General features: G+C 42.2%; 2 protein-coding genes and 2 non-coding genes across 4 annotated transcripts in view; 3 read left to right on the top strand and 1 right to left on the bottom strand.

Annotated features, from left to right (window-relative positions):
• NDUFS1 (NADH:ubiquinone oxidoreductase core subunit S1) overlaps positions 1-5,316 on the bottom strand; it is a 32,658-nt gene extending 27,342 nt beyond the window's left edge. Inside the window, exons 1-3 of the mRNA XM_075529032.1 lie at positions 5,163-5,316; positions 1,416-1,480; positions 792-883 (exon numbers count right to left, since the gene is read on the bottom strand). Of these exons, the coding sequence (XP_075385147.1) occupies positions 792-883; positions 1,416-1,476 (153 nt within the window). The 5' untranslated portion in view covers positions 1,477-1,480; positions 5,163-5,316. The remainder of the gene's footprint in view (positions 1-791; positions 884-1,415; positions 1,481-5,162) is intronic.
• Positions 5,317-5,764: 448 nt separating this feature from the next.
• On the top strand, positions 5,765-8,896 carry EEF1B2 (eukaryotic translation elongation factor 1 beta 2). Its single transcript, XM_075529414.1, has 6 exons — positions 5,765-5,922; positions 6,370-6,492; positions 7,313-7,439; positions 7,724-7,790; positions 8,171-8,296; positions 8,697-8,896. Exons 1-6 carry the CDS (start codon positions 5,843-5,845, stop codon positions 8,849-8,851), a joined length of 678 nt encoding a protein of 225 aa, XP_075385529.1. The 5' UTR covers positions 5,765-5,842; the 3' UTR covers positions 8,852-8,896.
• On the top strand, positions 7,572-7,650 carry LOC142425190 (small nucleolar RNA SNORD51). The gene has a single exon (XR_012779547.1). It is a non-coding gene; the product is annotated as a small nucleolar RNA SNORD51 (small nucleolar RNA).
• LOC142425210 (small nucleolar RNA SNORA41) lies at positions 7,929-8,066 on the top strand. The gene has a single exon (XR_012779564.1). It is a non-coding gene; the product is annotated as a small nucleolar RNA SNORA41 (small nucleolar RNA).
• Positions 8,897-26,728: the final 17,832 nt, after the last annotated feature.

Genomic DNA, 26,728 nt, shown 5'->3' with positions numbered 1-26,728 from the left:
ATTTTGACTCATGGCGATCCCATGTGTGTCAGAGTACACCTGTGTGCTCCTTAGGTTTTCAAGGACTGTTTTTTCTTAAGGGAATCAAGCATTTCTTCCGAGGTGCCACTGTGCGTACTCATTCGAATCATGAGCCTTGTGGCTAGCGGCCAAGAATATTAACTGTGTGCACCACCTAAAACACTGACCGCTACGCCTGAACATACTTTCGTTGTATGATATTTTATCCATTGTTTATATGTCTGTGCCTGGCTGCCAGTCTAGGAATCACTGCTGAAATGAGCAAATTTCTGTTGAAAATAGAACGAGGCCTAACTTTTCTATATCCAAGCTTGTTATTTCTGGAGGTACTGGGAGAAATTAGGGAATTAATTTTAAAAAGCACTACCTTCCATCTAATTGCTTTGAAGGGTACATGGGCAGAAATATTACTAAAAATTAAAAAGCAACACGAACATGAACGGCATTAAGCAGGCCCACAACAAAGGTTTATCCATTTTCCTTTTATGTACGGTAACTTCAAACTTAATAGGAATTCATACAGAAAGGAGAAGCAAAAGAACTGTCAAATTTCACTAAAGATGCAAGAAACAAATAAATCATCTTGCAATGTCAAGATTTAAAAATCATACTTGTTTTCACACAATTTTGCTACTTATAATTCTTTTACAAGCATTTACCAGTAATTCTTGAAAACTGAGAATAGTAAATACACAGTAAATAGCAAACATATCAGTATTAAAAACACAGCACACACCACAAGAAAGCAAAGAATTAGAACATATGCCTACTTGGAGGACAGTGGTCCCTGGTTCCACCATGACAGACTGACCATCCACAAACACTTCAATCAGGTTGCTTGCTGCTGTGGCAGATGTGCGAACTCACCATCAAAACAATTAAAGGGGGTAGGGGTGGATTAAGGTAGAAAATAAATGAAAAGTTTAATTTTTTTTACTGTATACCTTGAATACTATTTAACTGCTTAAAATTTACAAGCTTTATAATTTTACTTTCTACTATTCCCCTCTACTTCTTCAGAAGCAATCTTTTTAAAGTGTGAATTAAAAAAAACACAACTTTTCAAAACTAAGTAGCAAATAGAATATGGTTGCCTACTTTTAAAAGTTTTTGATTAATTTCAATACCACTCGATGGAAAGATTGGTTTTCAAAAGTAGAATGACCGTGCTTTTCCATTTTGGCACTGATGGACAATTCTTACTATTTTTCATTCCAAAATAATTTCTGTAAACTGCTTAATGTAAAGTTATATTTTTAAATTATCACATTTACTTTGGGTCTTTGCATTTTTATTTAAAACTAATTTTGACTTTTAAGAAGCATTCCAAAGGCCTAAGGATTTACAAAGCTACAATGTCATGGTCACAAATCTAAGTCTAAAAAATTACTCACCAGATCCTTTAGGAGACTTAGCAAGGCCTGCCAAGGCCCTTCTTGCAGTTATTCTTAACATATTGCTACAATCAAAGAAGAGTTTTATTATTATCGGGGGCTGGGGGAGGAAGAACACACCACCAACTTTTAGATAATTGTTTGTTTTTTAAAGTATTTTAAGCACTTCACCTATCTTATCACTGAATATTCATAGCCCTTGCTATTTTCCCTCAAATTCTGTGGATGAGGATCCACAGACTCAGATAATTGGAATGTACAAGGTCCACCCAGACATCCCTCCCGACACAGGCCTAGCGATGCTCCCGAAAGGCCACAGCCTTAGGAGTAGACCACTTCTGCACACATAGGTTGCACTTTGACGAAGCATTAACTCTGAGGGAAACAAACAGTAAGATACACTGCAAGACTAGCGATGAATTTATCCCTAACAGCTATGTAAAATGAAACCTTTAGCGATATGGGTACCAAGTCTACCAATGTACATTAAGTCACAGTTAGATGTCCCAAATGTTCCCGAGACATTCTGGGGCAACTGACACGCAGAGGCCTTTGAGGTTTCTTGAGCACCATTCTTGGTAGGATAGCTAAGTAAAACGTTTATCTTATAGATTTCTAATGATCTGTTTATGCCATCTACCTTTACTCTATTATGGACTCATGGAATTTTTCTATCTTCATTACCTATTCCCACACTTGACATGTAAGTTCTTGAATAGTGGTCCTCAACCAGGGACAATTGTGCCCCAGTCACAGTCGAGAGGAAGCTAGTGGATAGAGGCCAAAATGTTGCTAAACATCTTACAGCACACAGGCAACCTTCTCAACAATTACGCAGACAAAGCTGTCAAAAGAGCTGTTCTGTAAGTTTTTAATTGTCAGGAAGGTGCTGAGTAACTGAAATTATATGATTATTATGTGATACAAATAAACAAATTAAAACATTATCTGACCTTGGAAGGTATACTGTCACTTAGATTATATGGGTTAATTTTTTATTTGGAATTTATTGAAGGCATCAAAATGTAAATTATGTGATGACTAAAACATTGAAACATAAAGTACTTCAACAGTGAAGAGGGAAAAAAATAGTACCTAAGTTTAAAAACACAAAGCTTTGCTTTTCTACCACAACCAAACCCAAACCCAGGGCCATCAGTTGACTCCTACTCAGAGCAACCTGTAACACAGAATGTTTCATGAATTCAGACTTCATAAAGCCATCTATTTAATTAATTCAGAATGTGCAATACTAAATTTGTAGGCATTGAATATGCCATCTACTAGTAGGCGATCTTTGTCAAACCAGACTTCTTGCTTCTTCATCTCTAAAGCAAAAGGCAAATATTGTTTTCTAGGCATATAAGCTATCAAATCAAACTCACTGCCACAGAGTTGATTCCAAATCATTGCTTCCCAAAATGGGTGATACTGGGGCACTGGGATGATGGGAATCCAAAATCATTGCCATAGAGTCCTTGCTGACACGTAGTGACCCTACAGGCCAGGGTAGGACTCTGCCTCTGAGTTTCAGAGGCTGCAACTCTTTACAGGAGTAGAAAGCCTTCTTCTGAAGATAGGCTAGTGGTTTCAAACTTCTGATCTTGCAGATCTCAGCCCAACACTAATAAGCTCTATGCCATTAGGGCTCCTGGGATGATGGGCTACAAAAGCAGATGTTTATTCTTGATTGTGGGCTACAGCACAAAACTTTTTAATGGTCAGGAAGGCGCTGATTTCTGTCTTTTTTTCCTGAAAAGGGATACTAAGTGTGGGAGCCTGTGCTGTAAATCTTCACAGGAGCAGACCACCTCATCTTTCTCCCTCAGAGCTTGCCCTTAGCAGCCCAACACTGACTTGACAGCCCCATCCAGGGCTCTATGGGGTTCAAGCAATGTCAGTTAAAGCTAAATTCAATTTAGGCAGCACTGGTAATCAAAGATCAGTGTAAAGGTATTTGTCCTTTACACTCCTCTCTTTACTGCTAGATACAGCGCATACCTTTACTCATCTTTTTACTAAACTGTAGGCTAGTAATCCATTTAGTGGTTGCTGGACACCTCAAGCTCCTTGAAGACAACACACGTGCACTTTGGTCCTTTTATTCTGAAGACCTACCATAGTGTCAGGTTTCAGAATGAGCAGCACCTGGGCTACTGATCCCAAGCCATGACAATAAAAGCCAAACCTGAATATGTGCTGAGAATTAAAAGACTAACAGAAAAATGAGGAGCTGAAAATGTTTTGAGAATGACGAGGGCAACGAATGTACAAATGTGCTTGACACAATGAATGGATGAATGTATGGATTGAGATGAGTTGTACGAACCCCCAATAAAATGATTTTTAAAATATAAAATAAAGATAAAAGACTAACAGATTTGAAAGCAACATTCATCCCTTCATACAACACATTGCAATAGCTAGGAAATCAACCAGAGCCAGACTGCCTGAATGGAATGGAACACAACATGGCTCCAACGCAAGGAAAAAAGAGTTGCAGACGCCAATATTTGCTTTACACAAAAAGGATCTCTCATGTAGGAACTGAAATAACCACCTCTGCCATAGGAAAATATTACTGGGTGAAGTCAACTCTAAAAGGAGACTGCAGAAGCTTCCGTGTGGGAACAGGACGACACCATTCCCCGTCCCCCTAGGTGCATCTTGCATAGATGTACTCTTCCTCCACTGACCAACCCCTGGACTCGTCTGCTGCACGCTCGCCCCGCCGCCCTTGCCCTCTGCGGCTTGGCCCTGGCTTCTGAAATCGCCCCGCGGATCTTTCTGGGCCCTCATCCTTCATGTCTTGGCTTCAGAGTCCTTTCTTTGTTAGACTTTCCTTGACCCGACCGAACCCAATGCTACTCAATCTAAAGAAAACACTTCCGTTTTCTTCAGGGACTGCGTTCTGACGTGCAGCGGACGTTCCGTCACTGTTGAGTGAATGCACCTGAGTGAATGCATCTCCCGCCTCCGCCCGTCATCTGCAGACACAGTGGTTCGAACCCCCGTCTCTCCGCGGGAGAAAGATGGGCGGGGCGGGGAGTCAAAAGTGCCGCGACGGCCGAGGGTGGTTTTTGGCTGCCTCTCGGACAAGGGCAGGAGCGACTACAAACTCCCCACACACCGTTCTTTCGGGAGCAGCCGTGTCGCCTCGAAAGGCATGACCGTGCGTGCACTGGCACTCCACGGCGCGCTCGGAGCGACCCCAAACCACATGTTTAAAATGCCCTCCTCCTCAGCTACCCCGTCAGGGAAAGAGCATCCTGCCCAGCGCAACCAAGGGGCAAAACAAAGCATCGAGAGACGTGGCCAGTTGCTAAGGCGACGGTGGCCGAGCAACGAGGCATCCGGAGCGTGAATAATTCTGGGGGGAAGTCCATGCTTTCGGCCTAAGTCTCTGGACACTTGTCCTTTCCCAGTGAACAACACGACCTCCTCTCCCCGGAGAGGCGACTGTCCTGCGTGCCCCCGCCAGAGCAGAGGTCACCACAAGCCTGCATCCAGGCCAGGCTCTGCCGAGGGCCTCCTACAGTCTCTTCCTTGGTGCTCCAGCGGATCGGAGGTCACCGCTAACAGCTCCCACTGGCCCGCTCCCGGAGAGTCCCGAGGCGGAGGGGAGGGACGCGGTGCCCAGTCAAGGACGAGAGGAGAAAGAGGAGGCAGGGCCGAAGGGGACAGCCCCGACGAGAAACCCACCCGTGGCCAAAGCCCTGCAGCTGTTCCATGCACACACTCGCTCACCTGCTCTCGGGGGCCGCCGAGGCTGCTCTGCAGGATGCCTGGACCACACGGAACCCCCTCAGGAACTGGGTCACTTATTCAATATGGCGGCCTCCGGGACCTCGGTCAGCCGGGCCTGATGAACGGAAAGTCAGGAGGGACAAAAAGCCGTAATTCGACAAATTCCCAGTTCGTTGGTGCTCGGCAATTTCCGTCAAGAGACGGGAAGCGGGGTGGGCCGGAGGGGAGGGTGTAGGGCGTACCCGCAGGAAGGAGGCGGGAGCGCGGGGGCGGGGCTGGGGATCCGCATTTCCGCCGGAAGCGGCTGGGAGGTTCTAAAATCGGAGAGTGTTCGGTCATATCCGGCACCTCTAGTGGCGGTTCCCTGGTCTTCGGGAACCTAAGTACAGATTTAATATAAAGCCAGCCTTTTATTAAGTTTTTGCCAAGCGCGCGCACACACACACACAAAAAAATACCAAACCCGCGGATCATTTGTTATTTAATCCACAGCTCCAGATTTTACGTGGAGAAATGAGAGCGGTAAAGTGCTTTGACCTTTGACCTTTGGCCGGGCCAGGAGGAGGGAACCGCCTCCGTCTCTATATAAGGACTCTTCCGGCCCTTCGCGGCCCTTTTTGTCCCATCTCCTAGCGTTCTGCCTTTCCCTCCGCTGCCGCCCACCTGGTCCAGCCGGCGCCATGGGTTTCGGAGACTTGAAGAGCCCTGCCGGCCTTCAGGTGCTCAATGACTACCTGGCCGACAAGAGCTACATCGAGGGGTGAGCGAGGGAGCGGGCCGGGAGCGGCCGGCGCCACGTGGCTCCGGGCCGCTGCGGGGAAGGAGGCCGGCCGCGGGCCCTTGCCGCCGGGAGGGAGGCGCCGGCGTTAGGGGGAAGCCCAGCCTCGGGGGAAGGGATGGCGGCGCAGAGGCCGTCTAAAACGATGTTCTTTTCCCTGGAGACGCAGAGTTGTAGCGCGTTTCTGCATGCTCATTGAATGCCAGCTTGCAGGTCAAGCTGTCGTCAGAGTTTGTAGTCCTCGTTCCAGCGGCAGACACTTTGCCAGGATGTCGCAGTGACCCACAGATGTGGCTCCTGCCCTTGAGCTTAGGAAAGCATTTAAGTTGCTGAGGTAGCCCAGTAATAAAAGGAGTGTCCACTAATTAGTTTGTCAATTAGTTGCTGGCGTGCGTGGCTGCCCTTTTTAAGACGTGTCATTTTTGGCAGGTATGTGCCATCGCAAGCAGATGTGGCAGTGTTTGAAGCAATCTCCGGCCCTCCGCCCGCTGACTTGTATCATGCCCTACGTTGGTATAATCACATCAAGTCGTACGAAAAGGAAAAGGCCAGGTAAGATGTGATCTGAAGACTAGAGCTCTCTAAACTTTTAGGGTTCCCTCCCATCGCAAAACTGGACCCAGGCTGCTTGTTTGGTTGGGATGTTGTAACGTTAAATTTATTTGTGACTTGAGAAGGCCAAGAGACTGAAGCCCTCCATTTTTCCACAGAACAGGTAGAACGTGGACAACAGCAATTCAACTTTTCCCCTCCCTGCCCTGCCAGTGTGCCTGGATTCTGACCTAGGGGGGCCACCTCTGGGGTGAGAGGGTGGCTCATTCATTCGGTCCTTGGCCATTCTTCTGAAACTGCCAACAAGGGTGGAAGTTTGGGGAAGTGGACTTGTTCACTGAAGGGAACTGAGCATGCTTAATGAAATGTTCAGACTGAAAGAGTAAAGCCTAGTGAGTATTGACTAATGTCTCACATGGTACTAATGCTTGTTGGGTGAGGAGATTAAAAAGCCTAAAACTTTTCCTGGATGCGCTAAAGGGTAAATTTTTAAAGCAAAAGGGGTCTTGGTAAATAGTCGTGAAAACAAATTCTTGTGTATTGCCTAGAGCAGCAGTTCTCAACCTGTCAATCATGACCCCCTTTTCACAGGGGTCACATAATCTTGCAAATCAGATATTTACGATTCATAACAGTAGCAAACTTAGTTATGAAGTAGCGACAAAAATAATTTTATGGTTGGGGGGGTGGTCACCACAACATGAGGAACTGTATTAAAAGGTTGTGGCATTAGGAAGGTTGAGAACCACTGGCCTAGAGAAAGAAGTCCACTCTGATAGTTGAATATGATATCTGATTATCATTATTATTTTTAATCAAGTTTGCCAGGAGTAAAGAAAGCTTTGGGCAAGTATGGCCCTACTAATGTGGAAGACACCACAGGGAGTGGTGCTGCAGACAGTAAGGATGACGATGACATCGATCTCTTTGGATCTGATGATGAGGAGGTAGGACATCTTTATGTAAGCACACATTTGATAAGGCAGTAGTGTCTTGTACTTATGCACCGGCTCTTGTAGCCAGATTGTCTTGATTCAAGTTCTGGCTGCAGCACGTCCCTGCCTTGTAACAACTGTTAGCTGCTGACATGATGAATAAAATCAAATCACCATCTTTCGGCTGACCTCCTGATGGATTTGCTTTTTTCTGACACAGCTGGTGTGTTTTCTTGACTCCACCAGCTTTGAGCTGATGTACAATAGCTTATTGCTAACTACACGTTTTTTTGTAGGAAAGTGAAGAAGCAAAGAGGCTAAGAGAAGAACGCCTTGCACAGTATGAGTCAAAGAAAGCCAAGAGTAGGTCATTTTTAATTTGGGGTTATTTCACTTTTTTTGTTCATTTCACTTTTTCTGATGATTAGCCTTTGTCCCCACCAAAGCTTAAGTCTAAAAGAACTTCCTTTGCGTTCATTGACTGTTTATTGTATTTAAAACTTCCACAGCTACTGGTCTGCAGCTGTTTTTCTGGTAGCAGTTGTGGCATTCCTCTGTGGGAAAGAAAGTGTTACCCAGTGTAACATCCCTCTTTCCCGGCACAGTGGAAAGTTGGGTGTATATGTGTAACAGACACAGATAACTGGTTTGTCTTGGAAATGGTCCGTTTCAAAACAAATTGGTACTTCACTGCCACAGAAGAGTGGGAAAACATGTTTGAAAAATGTTTCTTGTGCTTCTAGAACCTGCACTTGTTGCCAAGTCCTCCATCTTACTAGATGTGAAACCGTGGGACGATGAGACCGATATGGCAAAATTGGAAGAGTGCGTCAGAAGCATTCAAGCAGACGGCTTGGTCTGGGGCTCATGTAAGTGTTTTCTTTTGCTTCGTGGCAGCTGGAATTTGCATACTTTTATTGATCAATAGCGTGAAAGTATGTGGTGAAAATTAGAACAAATGTTTGTCTGTTCAGCCACTTTTATATGTATAATTGTATATTATCTTGAAGATAGTTTTGTGTATCTGAAAGTGTTTCTACCTTTTCTAAGTATGAGGCCAAGTGTGATAAGGCAACATCTTACTAGACGGTAGATATGAACCATGCTTATTTAACTGCTACATTCGAGTCTGACTTAAAAACAGACTTAGAAGTGGGGCTCCTTCTTATGTGGGAGAGTCTATTTCATGTAAGCAAGATTATACAATGTTTGTCCTTTTGTGCCTGACTTCTTTCGCTCATCTATCATTTTAAAAATTTTCTTTTTTAGCCAAGCTCGTTCCGGTGGGGTATGGAATTAAAAAACTTCAAATACAGTGTGTAGTTGAAGATGACAAAGTTGGTACAGATATGCTGGAAGAACAGATAACTGCTTTTGAAGACTATGTGCAATCCATGGATGTGGCTGCTTTCAACAAGATCTAAACTCCCTCCTGGATGGTTGCACTTAAATAAATGACTAAAGGACAATCCGTGGCTCACGCGTCTGTTATGCGAGAGGACTGTAGACTATTTTCCTCTTGTTTATTTATTTTTAATTTGATATGTGAAGGGAGTTCCAAAAATTTTATGGGGAAATGTATTAGATCATTTTATTGGGTCTCTTACAACCCACACATCAATTGTAACAAACATTTGTACATATGTTGCCATTATTTTCTAGACATTTATTTTGAGCCCTTGGTTATCAGCGCCTCTCCCCTTCCACCCCCCTCGTGACCCCTTGATAAATTATAAATTATTTTCATATACCACTGTCTCCATTCCCTCATGGTTTCTGTCCATGTCCCCCCCATCCCAAGGGGGGTGTTATGTGTCCATCCTTGCAATTGGTAACCCATGTTCCCCCTACCCTCCAGATATCACAACTCCCATTGTTCCTGGATTCTGTGTGTTCTGAGCTCTTAACTGTACCTTCCTCTTATTTTTGAGGGAAGGCCATTATTGATGTAATTCAGCAATGATTGTAAGTTGGCTAAACATGACAAACGTGAACTAGGTGGAGATTGACAAAACAACCCAATAACTTGAAGAGTCCCTCCGCACTTGGATTTGCCCTGGTACACTAGCCCCGCCTTCCAAGCGTGTCCTCTAGCTTACTGATTCACCTAGGAGGACGCCTTCTTCAAAATCTGTTAGGAAAATCCTTTGCCTTGAGCTTTTTAATTGTGACTGGTCTCATATGCCCTCTCGTGATTGACTACATAATTTCACTCAGCATTTAATCTTCTGGTCTGTCCATGAATACACATTTCTGATGGAGTTGACCTTTATCACTTGCCCTCAGAAGTGCATGTTACAAGTTTTACTGCAATTTATATACTGTATATTTTGTTTTTAAAACGGTGTAAACTTTGTTAAATTATATGATAAAGGGTTACTGTCTTGTAGTTTGTAGCCTAGTGTTGAGGTTGGGATTAGTTCATTGGGAAATCCCGTAAGTGTTAAGTTCCATTTGATAGTTGGTGTACAATGACACACTCAGTGCAACTAGGGGACACTATTTTCCAGAGGATGGTGGTCAATTGCAGCTAGGCTTTCCAGGATTAGTCATGAACTTTAATCTTTTTAATCACAGGTTTTACAAATTGGAAATGCCACATCACTTAACAGTAGAATATGTTCTGATGGGCAAATTGAGAATATGAATACTGGGAATAGTGTGCACGGTAGGAAGTTACAGAACTCATTTCTAGGCCACGATACATATGGGTGTGGAGATACAAGATTCGAGACATTTTTATTCTATTTGAAGATCTGAATCCGTTTTTGGAGAAAGCATTTTGAGATGTACAGGTTGATTAAGACAAGGTCTTACCAAGTATAACATCAGCTGCCCCTCTGCTACACTTCTTAACTGGCTTTGATAACTAACTGCAATGACTACATGACACTCAAGACCTTACTTGATGCTATGGTTTATTATGAAAATTCGTAGGTTATGGTTAATTTAATATACAGTTCTTTGCTCAGGACAGCCTCTTAATTGCCCACAGACACACTTCTGTCTAGTCTTGCCTTTCAGCCTAGTCGTTCTGTGGCCCCTGTCAAGGAATGGATGTTGTGAAAGCCCAATGCTACAGATAAATCCCCAAAAGATACCCCATTCAGTCAAAAACCTTAGCTCTAGGGCGCTCCATTTTAGCTTTGGGGACTAGCAAATGAACATGACTGCTACCATTACTTTGCTGCTTCTCTGGTGCCATAGCTTTCTATTCCTGGATCACAGAGATTCAACGGGCAGGATATCCAGTCCAAAGGGCACCTCTGCTCCTGGCTCTTCTTTCTTACCATACTTAGTGTCATTGAGCCAAAACTACAGCAACTATAGATTTCTGAGGCTGTTTATGGGAGTAGAAAGCCCAGTCTTACCTGGAGATCCTGGTGGTGTCTACCTGCTGACCAAGGTGATCACAGCCCAGTGTAACCACTACACCACCAGGGCTCCTCTCCATTCCTTATGGTAGTGAAATCCCACTTTCTACTTCCGACATGGCTTATTACACTTACAAGGATAGCAAGATTGGCACGTCCCCAAGTTACAGTTCAAAGTTTGCATATACAATCAGCCCGATTAACAATCACATCTGAATCATGATCCTATCAGTGTCTCTCCTCATCTCTTACCTGGACACATCAGGAAAAGAGGAAATATACCCAATCTACCTGTCCCCCACTAGTCTGTCAAGTTTGTTGTACTGTGGTGGCTTGCGTGTTGCTGTGATGCTGGAAGCTACTTTACTGGTGTTTCAAACGCCTGCAGGATCACCCAAAGTGAACGGGTTTTGACTGAACTTCTAGCCCAGCGGTTCTCAACCTGTAGGTCACGACCCCTTTGGGGGTCAAATGACCTTTCACAGGGGTCGCCTAAGACCATTGGAAAACACATTTCCAATGGTCTTAAGAACCGAGGCACCGCTCCTCTGTCTCCAGGCGGGTCTGCCCACATGCAGATACGTCCACATACGAGTACCTGGTGTGATGACATCATTGCACCAAACCCATCACCTACACCCCATACAAATACAGTTGTATGTGACAGGGTTAGCGCCATGAAGTACTTATGCAGACCAGTCACACGTTTAGAGAGCAGCTACTGTATAGAAATCAGCTACTGTGTTCCAAAGACAGCTACTGTGTCGAAAGCAGCAGTATTGGAGGTAAAATGACACTTCATTAATTATAATTAATGGGTAAATATAAAATAATGTATTGTAAAATCATCAGCTACTGAAAAAAAAAAAATCTACCATGGGAACTTAATCTGGATACTGATGGCCCTTTTTGTCATTTGTGGTTGATGTGAATACTGCCCCCTTGTGATAGTAACAGGTATGAAACAAACCCCAAACAGAATGGTAAATCATAGGAAACTTTAATGAACTATATTGACTGAACAATGCCATGTATCATCTTTTGTCTTATTAACGTTATCGTGATATATTATTTTCATTAGCAAACCATCCCATGACAATTGTAGAGAAGAACGTTAAGAAAATATAGTGAGGATTTTTTTTAAACAATTTATTAGGGGCTCATACAACTCTTATCACAGTCCATACATATACACACATCAATTGTATAAAGCACATCTGTACATTCTTTGCCCTAATCATTTTCTTTTTTTTCTCCTCTTTTTTTTACATTTTATTAGGGACTCATACAACTCTTATCACAATCCATACATATACATACATCAATTGTATAAAGCACATCCATACATTCCCTGCCCCAATCATTCTCAAAGCATTTGCTCTCCACTTAAGCCCTTTGCATCAGGTCCTCTTTTTATTCCCCCTCCCTCCCCGCTCCCCCCCCCTCATGTACCCTTAGTAATTTATACATCGTTATTTTGTCATATCTTGCCCTATCCAGAGTCTTCCCCCCCCCCCCCTTCTCTGCCATCCCTCTCCCAGGGAGGAGGTCACATGTGGATCCTTATAATCAGTTCCCCCTTTCCAACCCACTCACCCTCCACTCTCCCAGCATCGCCCCTCACACCCTTGTTCCTGAAGGTACCATCCACCCTGGATTCCCTGTGCCTCCAGCCCTCATATGTACCAGTGTACAACCTCTGCCCCATCCAGCCCTGCAAGGTAGGTAGTTCGGATCATGGTCGTTGGGGGGAGGAAGCATCCAGGATCTGGGGGAAAGCTGTGTTCTTCATTGGTACTACCTCGCACCCTGATTGACCCATCTCCTCTCCTAAACCTCTCTATGAGGGGATCTCCATTGGCCGACACTTGGGCCTTGGGTCTCCACTCTGCACTTCCCCCTTCATTCAATATGGTATATACACACACACACACACACACATACATACACACATGTATATATACACATATATCTTTTTTTTTGCATGATGCCTTATACCTGGTCCCTTTGGCACCTCGTGATTAGTGAGGATTTTTTACAGTATGGTTTACTTCAATAAGTACAGCAGGAATTGAGAAACAGCATGTGTTATTTGTTGTGAGGTTCTATCAGCTGACTCAATGAAGCCTAACAAACTAAAACACCATTTTGATAGGAGGCATCTGAGCTTTGCCGTCAAGGAGACCAACTATTTTAGAAGCAAAGCTGTTGGACTCAAGAAAGCCAGACTTGACACTGGTGGCAAATACCACAAGCAAAACATCCCAGCTGTTGAAGCTTCATATTTGGGGACACTCAGAATAGGCAGAGCTATGGAACCTCACACCATTGCTGAGGATTTACTGTTGCCAGTGACCAAAGACATTGTTCAAGTTATGATCAGAGATGAATTTCTTAGGAAATCGAATGCAATTTCCTTATCTAATGACACTGGTCACAGAAGAATAGAGGTCATGCCTGCTGATTTTCTTGGTCAGGTAATCTAGGATATTAAATCTGCTCCACTTCCAATATTTAGCATCCAGCCTGATGAATCTACAGACATTGCAAACTGTTCAGTGATTGGTTTACATGAGGTATATTAATGATGGCAACTTTAAAGATGAGATTCTTTATCGCAAACCTCTTGAAACGACAACTACTGCACGTGATGTATTTGACAGAGTTGGTTCATTTTTGAAAGAGCATAAGATCTCTTGGGAAAAGGTTTGTGGTGTTTGCACAGATGGTGCTCCAGCTATGCTAGGATGTTGATCTGGATTTCAATGTTTGGTACTGAATAAATCACCAAAAGCCATGGGAATTCACTGTATGATTCATCGGCCAATATTAGCAACAACGCTGCCGCCATAAGACTTACAAGAAATAATGAAATGCGTCATAAGTTTGGTCAATTACATAAAGGCGAGCACTTGACAGTCGACTGTTTTTGCAACTGTGCAACAAATTTGATGCACGGAATAATGCTCTGCTATTTCACATTGAAGTGAGATGGTTGTAGAGTGGAAAAGTTTTAAAATATGTTTGCCTTTTAAAAATACTTTTATTGGGGGATCTTACATCTCTTATCACAAACCATACATTCCTCCAATGTGTCGAGTATATTGCCATATATTCTGCCATCATCATTTTCAGAGCATTCTCTTCCCACTTGAGCCCCTAATATCAGCTCCCTATTTCTTCCCCCTCTCTTCCCCACCCACCCTCCCTCACAAACCCTTGATAAGTTATAGATGATTTTTCCCATATCATCATCCATCACCCCTCACTCACTTTTCCGTTATTCATCCCCCTGGGAGGGGGTTCCAGATTGATCCTTGTGATTGATTCCCTCTTTCTCCCCCCACCCTCCCCTAATCCTCCTGGTATTTCTACTCTCCTTGTTGGCTCTGATAGGTTTATCTATCCTGGATTCCCCATGTTGCAGGTTCTTATCTGTAGCAGTGTGCATGTTCTGGTAGAATTGAGGTCATGATAGTGGGGCGAAGGAAGCACCAAAGAGCTAGAGGAAGGTTGTGTGTTTCATCGGTGCTACACTGCACTCTGACTGACTCATTTCTTCCCTGTGACCCCTCTGTGAGGGGATGTCTAATTGTCTACAGATGGGCATTGCATCTCCACTCCATATCCCCCCCTCATTCACATTGGATATGGTTTTATTCTGGGTCATAGATGCCTAATACCTGATCCCCATTGACACCTCATGATCACACAGGCTGGTGTGCTTCTTCCATGTGGGCTTTGTTGCTTTTGAGCTAGATGGTCACTTGTAAAACATATTTTTGAGCTTCTAATGAACTCAAAACGTTTTTCAATCAGAAAGCAAGGCCGCAGTTTGAATTACTTTTCAGTGATAAAAATGAACTGCAGAAAATAGCTTGCTTGGTTGACATCGTTGCTGCCTTGAATGAGTAAAATTGATCACTGCAAGGACCAAATGCAACATGCCTTGATTTGTCTGAAAAGATCCTATCATTCCAAATGAAACTTCAGCTTTGGCAAAGAACTTGGATGAAAATAAAATTTACCTGTTGCCTACCTTATCTGCTTTCTTTGAGGAACATGACATAGAACCAGACAAAAAGATTACGATGATAATTTCTGTGAGAGAACACTTGCACACGCTTGCAGGCGAAATTTCATCATACTTTCCAAATCTACCTGACACACATCCCATTTGCACTTGCCAGAAGTCCATCCACAAAGTTGAAGATATTCCTGAGACAGCACAGGAGGAGTTCATTGAACTTATTAACAGCAATGCAGCAAGAACTGATTTCTCTACAATGCCAGTTACAAATTTCTGGATCAAGTGTTTGCAGTCACATCCTGTTCTGCCTGAGACTGTGTTGCACCTTCTTCTTCCATTTCCAACAGCATATATTTGTGAAACAGGGTTTTCCAGCTTGGTTATCAAGTCTAAATACAGAAGTAGACTTGTTTTGGAAGATGATTTTCATTGTGATCTTGCAAAGACCGCCCAGGAATTTCTGATCTGGTGAGAAAGAAGCTATTCGCACTATAGCTATCTGCACTGAGCTTGGCTTTTTACGCAGACTGTTGCAAAACGAAGCAATGTAGTTTACTGTTGTTATATTATGAATATTGTCTATGCTACACCATTCCTCAAGACAAATTTTCATTTATTTGCAATTAGAAATAAATATTTCACAATATATATTTACATATTGTTTTTGTGATTAATCACTATGCTTTAATTATGTTCAATTTGTAACCATGAAAATACATCCTGCATGTCAGATATTTACATTACCATTATGATTCCCAACAGTAGCAAAATTACAGTTGTGAAGTAGCAACAGAAATAATGTTATGGTTGGGGATCACCACAACATGAGGAACTGTCTGAAAGGGTCTAGGCATTAGGAAGGTGGAGAACCACTGCTCTAGACTAAGACAATGAAGGAGTTGGCTGCCCACTCAGAGGAAAAAGCTGCTGAAAACCATATCCACAGCTTTGCGACATTGTCAGATACCAAAGGCCTAATGAATTCAAGCAGACATTGTCAGAGAGAGTGCCAGGGGATGGGCCCTCGGTCAGAGGCACTGGGATGTGACTGAGGGGATCTGGTTGCTTGGAGTAGAGGCCACCAAAGAGCCATGAATGGAGTAAAACCTGCGGAAGGAGGGCTTTGGGGATCTTCATTTGTTAATGGGGCACAACTCAAGGTACTCCAAATACCTGCTCATGATCAGAACTTGGAATGTGTGCAGTATGAGTCTAGGAAAATTGTAAGTCAACAAAAACAAAATAGAACAAATAAAGGTCTATATCCTCAGCATTAGCGAGCTGAAATGGACTGGAACTGGCTATTTTTTATCAGAAAATCATATGATTTACTATGCTGGGACTAACACGATGGCGATCATTGTCGAAGAAGACATTGCAAAATCCATCTTGAAGTACTATGCTGTCTGTGATAGGATTATTATATCTACCCCTCTTCAAGGAGCTCCAAGCAATACAACAATTAAATAAAATTAAGCACCCAACACAAAAACGAATGATGAAGAAATTGAAGAATTCTACCAACATCTTCAATTTGAAATTGATCAAGCATGCAATCAAGAAGCATTGATAATTATTGACGATTGGGATGCAAAAACTGGAAACAAAGAGGTAGGAACAGTAGTTGGAAAATATGGACTTGGTGGTAGAAACAGGGCTGGGGAGCATATGATTGAACTTTGCAAGACCAACAACTTGTTCATAGCAAATACCTTTTTTTTTTAACAACACAAAAGGCATTTATTCACAAGGACTGCTGCAGATGGGAAAAGCAGATATCAAATCGACTCATGTCTGTGGGAAGAGACCATGGGGAAATGCAATCTCAGCAGCTAAAACTAGGCTAGGGTCTGATTGTGGAATAGACCATCAATTGCTCATGTATAAGTTCAGAATAAAGCTTAAGAAAATGAAAACAAGTCCACAAAAGTCTAAATATGACCTGAGTCAATCCCACCTGAATTTTGAGACCATCTCAAAAACAGATTTTACACATTGAACACTAATGACAGAAGACTGATGAGGTGTGAGAGGAAAGCAAAAGGTCATAAAATAGACAACAAGAAGAAAAGATCTAAATGGAAATCAGAAGAGACTGTGAAATTTTCTCTTAAACAGAGTAGCTCAAGCAAATGGAAGATTCTGATGAAGTCAGAAAGCAAAACAGGAAAATTCAAAGGACAGCTCAAGAAGAAGAAGAAGACAAAGTCAAATATTATAATGTAATGTACAATGACCTAGAGTTAGAAAACAACAAAATGCAGAACACACTCAACATATCTTAAATTGAAAGAACTTGTGTTAGTCAGGGTTGACTAGAAAAACAAATCCAGAGACGCTCATATGTGCATAAGAAATAACTTTATATAAAAGAGCAATTGTATATTGAGAAAACATCCCAGCCCAGTCCAGATCAAGTCTATAAATCATATATTAGCCCATATATCTGATACCAGTCTATAACTTCCTCTTTAAACTCATGCAACACATGCAATGATGCCAAATGCAGGAAGATCACAGGTCAGTGGGTGGAAAGTATTCAGGATCCAGTGGTGGTGAAAGGATCTCAGCGCTGCCAGGGGTCTCCACATGACTCCTCCAGCTCCAGGACTCTGGCTCCACCAGCATATAAAGCTCCCTGTGGCTTGTCAACAGGAATGTATAACAGATAGTGTGTGTGGCCTCCAGTGAGCTATTTATCTCCAGCATGCCTCCAAATGAGATCATCAAACTGCGACCCGATTGACAGGCTAGACTTTACCCCTTTGAAAGTTAACAGGAGATTATGTAACTGCCATAGACTACCCCTTGTCAATTTGACATTCTCTCTTTTTGTTTTTGTTTTTAATTTTAAAAAATCATTTTACTGGAGACTCTTACAGCTCTTATCACAATCTATAGATACATCCATTGTGTTAAGCACATTTGTACATTTGCTGCCAATCTCATTTTCAAAACAGGGTATCAGCTCATTTCCCCTTCCCCCATATTCCCTCCCTCATTAACCCTTGATAATTTATAAAAAATGTTTTTTCATTCTTACACTGACCTCTGTTTCCCTTCACCCACTTTTCTGTTGTCCGTCCTCCTGGGAGGGAGTTATACGTTGATAATTGTAATAGGTTCTCCCTTTCTCTCCCCACCTTCCCTCTACCCTCCTGGTATTGCTACTTTCAGTATTAGGCAGGGTACCACTCCCTGTCCTGGATTCCCTGTGTTTCCAGCTCTTATCTGTACCAGTGTACATGCTTTGGTCTAGCCGGATTTGTAAGGTAGAATTGGGGTCATGATAGTGGTGGGGAGGACACATTAAAGAACTAGAGAAAAATTGTATGTTTTGTCGGTGCTATTCTACACCCAGATTGGCTCTTCTCTTCTTTGTGACTTCTGTGAGGGAATGCTCGATAGGCTACAGATGGGCATTGTGTGTCTACTCCACCCTTCCTCTCATTCACATTGATATAATATTTTTGCTCTGGGTTTTTGATGCATGATACCTGATCCCATCGACAATTCATGATCACAGAGGTTGGGTGCTTCTTCTATGTAAATAATTCCAGGAGAGGGAGAGAGGAACAAGACTTCAATCCGGCAGTGCCAAGACGCGAATGCAACATACAGGCATGAACCACGGAACCAATAGAAAGGTCAGTGGAACTGGCCCTCAATTCCAACTACTTGAGCGTTCCCCACCCCCAACCACAGAGGAATGTACTTCAGAGGACTGCACTGAAGCTGCAGCCTAGGAAGTGGGGTGCATCTGATCAAGAACAAACAAAGAGGGGAGAGAGTGGAATACACTACAGCCCATCAAGCCCTGAGCACAATATTCTGGCTCAGAGCAGCCAAGGCACAGAGAGGATCACAGGGCCAGCAGGACAATGTTCTTCACTGACACACAGCACTAAGGGGGACAGCACTGGGACATGGTGTAGGAGATCCGACCCCACCACACAGGAGTGAACACTAAGGGGGTACAGTGGAGCAGCATGGGGAGCAAAGCAAAGAAGTCCCTGAGGAATGCCAAAGGTGGACTTTGGGGCCAGGGCATGGCACCCCAGCAGACTCAACTGGAAAACACTCATAAAAGTCAGTGGACAGACCTGGAACTGCTTGAGGGCTTTTCTGTTTTTGCTGTTGTTTTTCTTTCTCTCTTTATTTATTTATTGTGTATTTATTTGTTTTGCTGTATTAGCTGTTGTTGATTTATTTATTGTCTTCTCTTTTGTAATGTATTGCTTTGCTTTGTTGTTGCATGTATTATTGTCTATGCATGTCTTCTGGACAAGATAGGTAGGATGAACAATCCAGAGGACAGAACAATGGGACTGACGGTTCTGGGGGACACAGGAGAGGAAGAGATGGGAAAAAGGAGGGGGGTGCCAACAAACCCAGGGACAAGGGAAGAATAAGTGATCTAAAATTGATGGCTAGGAGGGCATACGATGCTTGGCAGGGGGATGGAGGTGTGTGTGGCTCAATCAAGGGCAACATAGCTAAGAGGTTTTATCAAAACCTGAATGAAGGCCAAACATGATAGTGGTACTGTAGGAAAGTGAAAAGAAATAGAGGAAAGAACTGGGAGGCATAGGACAGTTACAGAGGTCTAAATACAGGCATGTATATGTGTAAGTACATTTATATATAATGATAGGGGAATTGAGCTATGTACATATATTTATTTATAAAGTATTATGGTAGCAGATAGACATTGGCCCTCCACTCAAATACTCCCCCAAACGCAAGAACAATTTGTTCTACTAACACAGCACTCCGTGATGTTCACCCTCTCTGACACCATTGCTGAAGACACAATGGATGTATAAGCAAATGTGGTGAAGAAAGCTGACGATGCCTGGCTATCAAAAGATATAGTATATGAGGTCTTAAAGGCATGAAGATAAACAAGCGGACATCTAGCTGAGAAGCAACAAAGCCTACATGGAAGAAGCACACACGCCTGTGTGATCATGAGGTGTGATGGGATCAGGTATTAGGTATCAAAGACCCAAAACAAAACAAACAAAAAGCATATCAATGGGAATGAGGGGGAGAGCAGAGCGGAGACTCAAAGCCCATCAGTAGTCAATTGGACACCCCACCTGTCAGACCATCCACAAGGAAGAGAAGAGCCAGTCAGGGTGCAGAGGGCACTGATGAAACACACAACCTCCTACTAGGTCTTTAATGCTTCAACTCCCCTTCCCCCACTACCATGACCTCAATTCTATCTAACCAATCTGGCCAGACCTCAGGACCAATAAGGGTAGCAGCAATACTAGGAGGGTAAGGAAAGGGGGAGTGGAGTAAGGGGGACCGATCACAATTATCAACATATGGTCCCCATCCCAGGGGGACAGACAGCAGAGAAGTGAGTGAAATGAGACAGCAGTCGGTGTAAGACATGAAAAGAAAAATTTATAAATTATCAGGGGACCTTGAGGGAGGGAGGGGGGGAGTGTGGAGCTGATCCCAGGGCTCAAATAGAAAGAAAGTGTTTTGAAAAAGATGATGACAACATATGTAAAGATGTGTTTGATAAAATGGATATGTGTATGGATTGTGATAAGAGCTGTAAGAGGCCCCAATAAAATAAAAATTAAAAAAGAAAGAAAGAAAACTCCGTGGGCTGTTAGAAGGACAAACCAATCTGTCTCGGAAGACGTGTGGTCAGAGTGCTCCTTAGAGGCAAGGATGATGAGTCTTCTCTTACATACTTTGGACGTGTTGTCAGGAGAGATCAGTCCCTGGAGAAGGACATCGTGCTTGCAAAGTGGAGAGGCAGCGGGAACCAGGAAGGGATCAGCAAGATGGATAGACATAGTGACAGCAACAATTGGAGTTACACCTAAAGATAACAACTAGCACCATTGTCTCATTCAGCCAGGAGGTGAAAGTTACAAAGATTATGGCTAGAAGAGTCCTATCAACTCAATCACGGTACCATATCAAGTGAAAATTAACTGTTACATCTTAAGTTAATTTGAGGTACTTGCAAATTTTCACTTTATTTTATTTCTTCTTTACAATATTTTGGGGAGAGAGACTGGGCTTTCTCGTTACTGTAAACAGTTACGGTCTCAGAAATCCACAGGGAGTCCCACTGTGAATCAGCATTGACCTGTTGGCAGTGAGCGGGCAGTTTTTTGGGACAGCAATTTCATTAAAAGAGCTTGGTAGTTACTAATGGTTTCTTCATGTTGTAGATATGGGCCAAGGAGATAAAATGATTAGTTTTAGGTCAACATTTTCTTTATTTTTCAGATCCTCTAGGAAATGAATATATTTATTGAATATTTACCACAGGCCAAATCAATCTGCCATTGAGTCCATTGAGGTCTGCTTTATTTTGTTTTTCCATTGGACTAATTGTTTTATTTTTAAAATTAGTTTTTCCACACTTGAGGAAGTCACTTTGGGTTTTTTGTTTTTGTTTTTAATGTATTTTCTTCCTCCTTCCAGCCTCCTTTTTCTCCCTCCCCCCAGCCTCCCATAGCCATTAAAGTTCACTTCTTTTAGTGAGAAAACCGCTTTTCTTTTATAATAGTGTTCTCTTAAGTATTTGTCTTTATGAGATTAATTAACTTTGCTAAGCATAATGTCTTCCAAATTCATTTGTGATGAGGTATTTTACAGTTTCATCACTGTTTTTGGGAGATGCACATTATTTCATTGTATGTATGTGTTAAGTTTTATTTGCTCATTTCTTCATAGATGGAGATTTTGATTGTGTCCATCATTTTACTATTGCAGATAATGCTCTGAGGAATGTAGGTGTCCATATATCATGCTTTTTTCCTGTATTTCATTGGGGGCATATACGAAGTAAAGAGTTTGCTGGGTTTAGGTCAACATTTTTCATACCAAAGCATTGTTGTTTCTTCCCTCTCAATCTGATTTTCCTTACTGTGCATTGTGGCTGCCTTAAGTGCAGTACTTTGTATAAATTTTAAAGGGGATTTATGTATTGAATTAGAACCATCTCAGCTAAGCAATATCCAGTCCAATAGTAGTTGTTAAGTGCCATCAAGTCGACCATTGTCACCCAATGTGCAGGCTGAGCCTGACCCATCCTCACTATGACTGAGTCTATTGGAAGAGCTATTGGATCAATCCAACATTTCATGAGGGTTTCCTCTTGGTCTCTCACCCTCTACTTTACCAATGTGTGTTCTTCTTCAGGGTCTGGCCCCTCTTGATGATGTGTCCAAAGGACACGAGCATAAATCTCACCATCTTTGCTTCTATGGAGTGTTCTGGCTTTTTCCAAGTCAGATGTGGCCATTTTGTTGGCAGAGTGTATATCCAGTGTTCTTTGCCATCATCCATCATAATTCAGAAGCACCTGTTCATCAGTCTTCATTATGGATTGTCCAGCTTTTGCATGCATATGAGGTGATTGAAAAATCCTAAGACCAGTGCACAATGTTCAGGTTGTCACTATCAGAAGAGCCAGTGGAGGGCAGTACTTTCACAGGAACCAGGGAATTTAGGAATACTGGAAATAGCAAGCTCCTTCTGCAGTGTGCTGTGTAAAGAGAGTCATCGTATCTAGTGCACAGATATAAAAACTAACAATAGTTAATATATTAAGGAAATTGAATACCAACTAGCATGACCAAAATGTTTTTTAAGTATGAATAAGAAACTAGGGGAGGGGCGAATGGGGGCAAAACTGAGGGCTTAACAGGGAAAAAATAAAATAAAAATTGCTCCATGGGCGTGAGGGGAGCCCTCCAGATTCCTTGCCGCTCAGATTGACATATAGATCGACATATTGGTCTGATGCACTAAACAAAGAGGACAAATAAAACAGAAGTGGACTTGGAGCCTTTTATGACTACAAGTTCCTTTCAAACATATGGGGAAAATGATGAAAAAACTAGTATTACAAAATTTGGTTTAAAAAACAGGCGTTCAAATCTTGTAACAGTCAAAACAAGCCACAGATGTCTTGGAAATCTTATCATGATCAATAATGATGCATACAATTGAAATCTTCATTGCACAGACTTGAACAATGTAGAATTCATTTAACCTCATTAAAAAAAACAGATAATACCAAGATAGTTGGAAATTCAAAAATGTTTAAAGTTTCTATTGGTCCCAAGCCTTCAGTTGATCTCAATGAAAGCAATTAGTGTTCCCAGTTCTTAGATATTTCCAGAAGTTCTCTGAGCATCTGCATAGACGAATAGCATGCAGCCCCACTATTCTACGCGTTGCATTTTTCAGTTTCTATCGAAATACAAAGGGAACCTTCGTAACTGGGTGAAGAGTTGGCTTGCTAACCAAAAGATCAGCAGTTTGGACTCACCAGCTGCTCCATGACAGAAAGCTGAGTTTTCCCATAATTTATTTAACTGATCCCTTACTGAGTGGGATCCCCTAGCCTGCTTTCAAATGCTGCCTCCTCTCCAATATGAACAATGCCGCAGGAAAAAATCTTAATGGTATGTCATTTGTATGTGACCCAGTATATTGGATGAGTTGGTTTTGACCCAAGTGACTCGGAAGATAAAAGTTTATCTATGTATTTATTTTTCTTGTTGGGTGTGGAATGAAAGGGAGGTAAAGATAGGAATATAAAAGAGCCCCTTTTATTTGGCATGTCCCATGAATGATTACCAAACCAAACCAAATTCACTGCCACCAGCCAAGGCAGACTCACAGGGACCCTCTGTGGGTTTTCGAGACTGTGACTGTTTACAGGAGTAGAAAACCCAGTCTTTCTCCCGTGGAGTTATTGGTGGTTTTGAACTGCTAACCCTGCAGATTGCAGCCAATCACATCAACACTATATCAGCAGGGGTCCCAGAAAGGATTACTGACTCTGGGATTTTATTTCTTTATATCTTTTTCAGTGAACTCAAGAGAACTCAAACAGATTGATTCAGTATCACCTTTTTAGATGCTTTGAAGGATATGAAAAAAGAGTTAGGAAAATAATTATAATAAGGCAGCTCAAATACCTAAAATGGTTGAGAATATCAAGTCACCGTGATTGAGCAAGTACACCCAGAGTATGAACAGATTTTTCGGCAGAATTGGGATCTTAATTCTCTCAAAAACGCACTGCCATCAATCGGATTCTACCCTGAAGTTTACAAGACTGTTTACAAGACTCTACTCCAGGAGCAGAGAGTCTCTTTTTTTTCTTCCAAGGAGCAGCTGATGGTTTTGAACTGTTGACTTTGTGGTTCATAGTTCAATGCTATGTTATCAGGGCTCATTGTACCTTATTTAATATCCTTATACAACTAAAGGATTATGGGAACACCCTGGTGGCATAGTGATTACCCATTGGGCTGCTAACCTTAAGGTCAACAGTTCAAAACCACCAGCAACTCAGCAGGAGAAAGATGGGACTTTCTACCCCTTGTAGAGGGTTGTCACCTCAGAAACTCCTAGGGCCAGGTCTACCCTGTCCCAGCGGGTTGCTATGAGTCTGCATTGACCATGGCAGTGAGTTTGGTTTTTGGTTTAAAAATATGGATAGTCCCAAGAGGGTGTGGAAGGCAGAATGACATAGGCAGGGATGAGCAGAGGATTTGGAGATGCAGCGAGGCCAGTTTGGCTGGATTTTAAGTGTTTGTTTGGGACTAGACTGGGTGAGGCCAGGTTGTGGAGGCATTTGAATTACAAACTGGCTCAGGAATTTGAACTTAATTCTGTGAGGACAATGGAGAGCTGGAGGTTTCCGAAGCAGAGCCCAACAAACTACAGACAGAGCTGCAGTCTGATGATGTGTGAAGAAGCAGGGAAAACCCGTTATAATCCTCAGTGACATACTTACGCATTTTATCTACGTATTTAAGACAGTAATTATGGAAACCATAGCAACGTTGAAAAATCTTGATTTTTCATGAATATGATTGGCTGTCTATGAAAAGATATACTTTTGACAGCAACACAAATATAGAAAGAATTTCATTATCATCACCATTTGTGGATGAGGTAACTGAACTCTACACAATGATTGAAGAAGGAACTCAAACCCAAGCTCTTAATTACAGACCCGATAAAACGCTGCCTGTCGAATGGAGACAGGGTCTTATTTTTGCTCGTAGAATCTTTTTCTACTCCATCAGTGTTACCCTCGCTCCATACTCCCATTTTGGGAGTAAATTTAAAATGGAAATCAAGACTGACAGATAGTCTCTCCAGTGTGTACATTCTTTTTTTCCCCACTATAAATTCTATAGGATATAATTGCTATATTCTGTAAAGAGCTCAGGTGAGGGTTTATCATTTAGAACATCATTGTCAACCTTTCCCTCCCTCCCTCATGAACTCTTGATTATTTATAAATTATCATTATTTCATGTCTTAGACTGACTGATGTTTCCCTTCACTCCCTTTTCTGTTGTCTGTCTCCTAGGGAGGGGGTAATATGTAGATCATTGTGATTGGTTCCCTCTTTCTCCCCACACCTTCCCCTTCCCTTCCTGGTATGGCTTGTTACTCTCAATATTGGTCCTGAGGGGTCTGGTCTAGCCGGATTTGTAAGGTAGAATCGGGGTCATGATAGTGGGGGGAGGAAGCATTAAGGAAGTAGATGTAAGTTTTATGTTTCATTGGTGCTATACTGCACCCTGATTGGCTTGTTTCTTCCTTGTGACCCTTCTGTAAGGGGATGTCCAATTGTCTATAGATGGGCTTTGGGCCTCCACTCTGCACACCCCCCCATTCACAATGATATGATTTTTCCTTCCATTTTCTTTTGATACTTCTTTTGTCATTTATTATTCTGCCCAGAGGATCTGTCAATATTGTCCTTTGAGGCTTGCATTTTTTTCCTTCAGTTGTTTCAGTTTGAGAAATACTGAGTTTTCCTCTTTTTAAAAATCTTTAAAATTAAAACTCTGGGTCTTTGGATATTTCATGATAATGCTTGACTTTGTCACTTGAAATATCTCACTTCTTTTACTCCATCATTCATCCTTTTGTTTTAGCTACTCTACATAAAACATCTCTTCCGATGTTTTATTTCTTTCCTGTCTTCTTAATGGCTCTTTTCTTTCTTCATATATGATGTCCTTGATAACACCCCACACATCCTTTGGTCTTTGGTCATCAGTGTTTAATGTGTCAAATCTGTTGATGAGATGGTCTCTAAATTCAAAAGTTTTATTTTGGCTCTTGTCGACTTGTACTCTTTTCAGTTTCAACTTGAATTTGCAGCTGAGAAATTTATGGTATATTCCACAGTTGGCCATTGGCCTTGTTCTGACTGATGCTATGACTGCCTCCATTGTCTCTTTCCACAGTTGTAATTAATCTGAATCCTATGTATTCCAACCAGCATGGCCCACATATAATCACCACCATTCATAGTCTTTAAAAAAGACATTTTCAATGAGTAAGTGGTTGGTCTTGCAAATGATAGCATGCTATTTCATATGCCATTTCTTTTACCATATTTTCCAGCTACCAATCTGTCTTTATTTCTAACCTTTTTATATATTTATATAAATCTTTTTTGGGGGGCTCTTACAGCTCTTATAATAATCCATGCCTCGATTGTGTCAAGCACATTTGTACGTATGTTGCCATGATCCTTTTCAAGACATTTTCTTTTTACTTGAGCCCTTGGTATCAGCTCCCCTGCCACCTGTACACCCTTGATAAATTATAAAGTCTTTTATTTTCATATCTTACATCACCCACTGTCTCCCTTTATCCACATTTCTATTTTTCATCCCCTTGGGGTGTGTGTGTTATACATCGATTATTGCAATCGGTCCCCCCTCCCACCTATCCCCCCACCTTCCCCTTCCCCTCCTGATATTGCTATTCTCATTATTGGTCCTGAGGGAGTTATCTGTCCTGGATTCCCTGTGTTTCCAGCTCTTATCTGTACTCATGAACATGCACTGGTCTAGTTGGATTTGTAA

Source organism: Tenrec ecaudatus, chromosome 13, assembly GCF_050624435.1.
Source record: "Tenrec ecaudatus isolate mTenEca1 chromosome 13, mTenEca1.hap1, whole genome shotgun sequence".
NCBI classification, from domain to species: Eukaryota; Metazoa; Chordata; class Mammalia; order Afrosoricida; family Tenrecidae; genus Tenrec; species Tenrec ecaudatus.
This window is presented reverse-complemented; position numbering and strand designations above follow the sequence as displayed.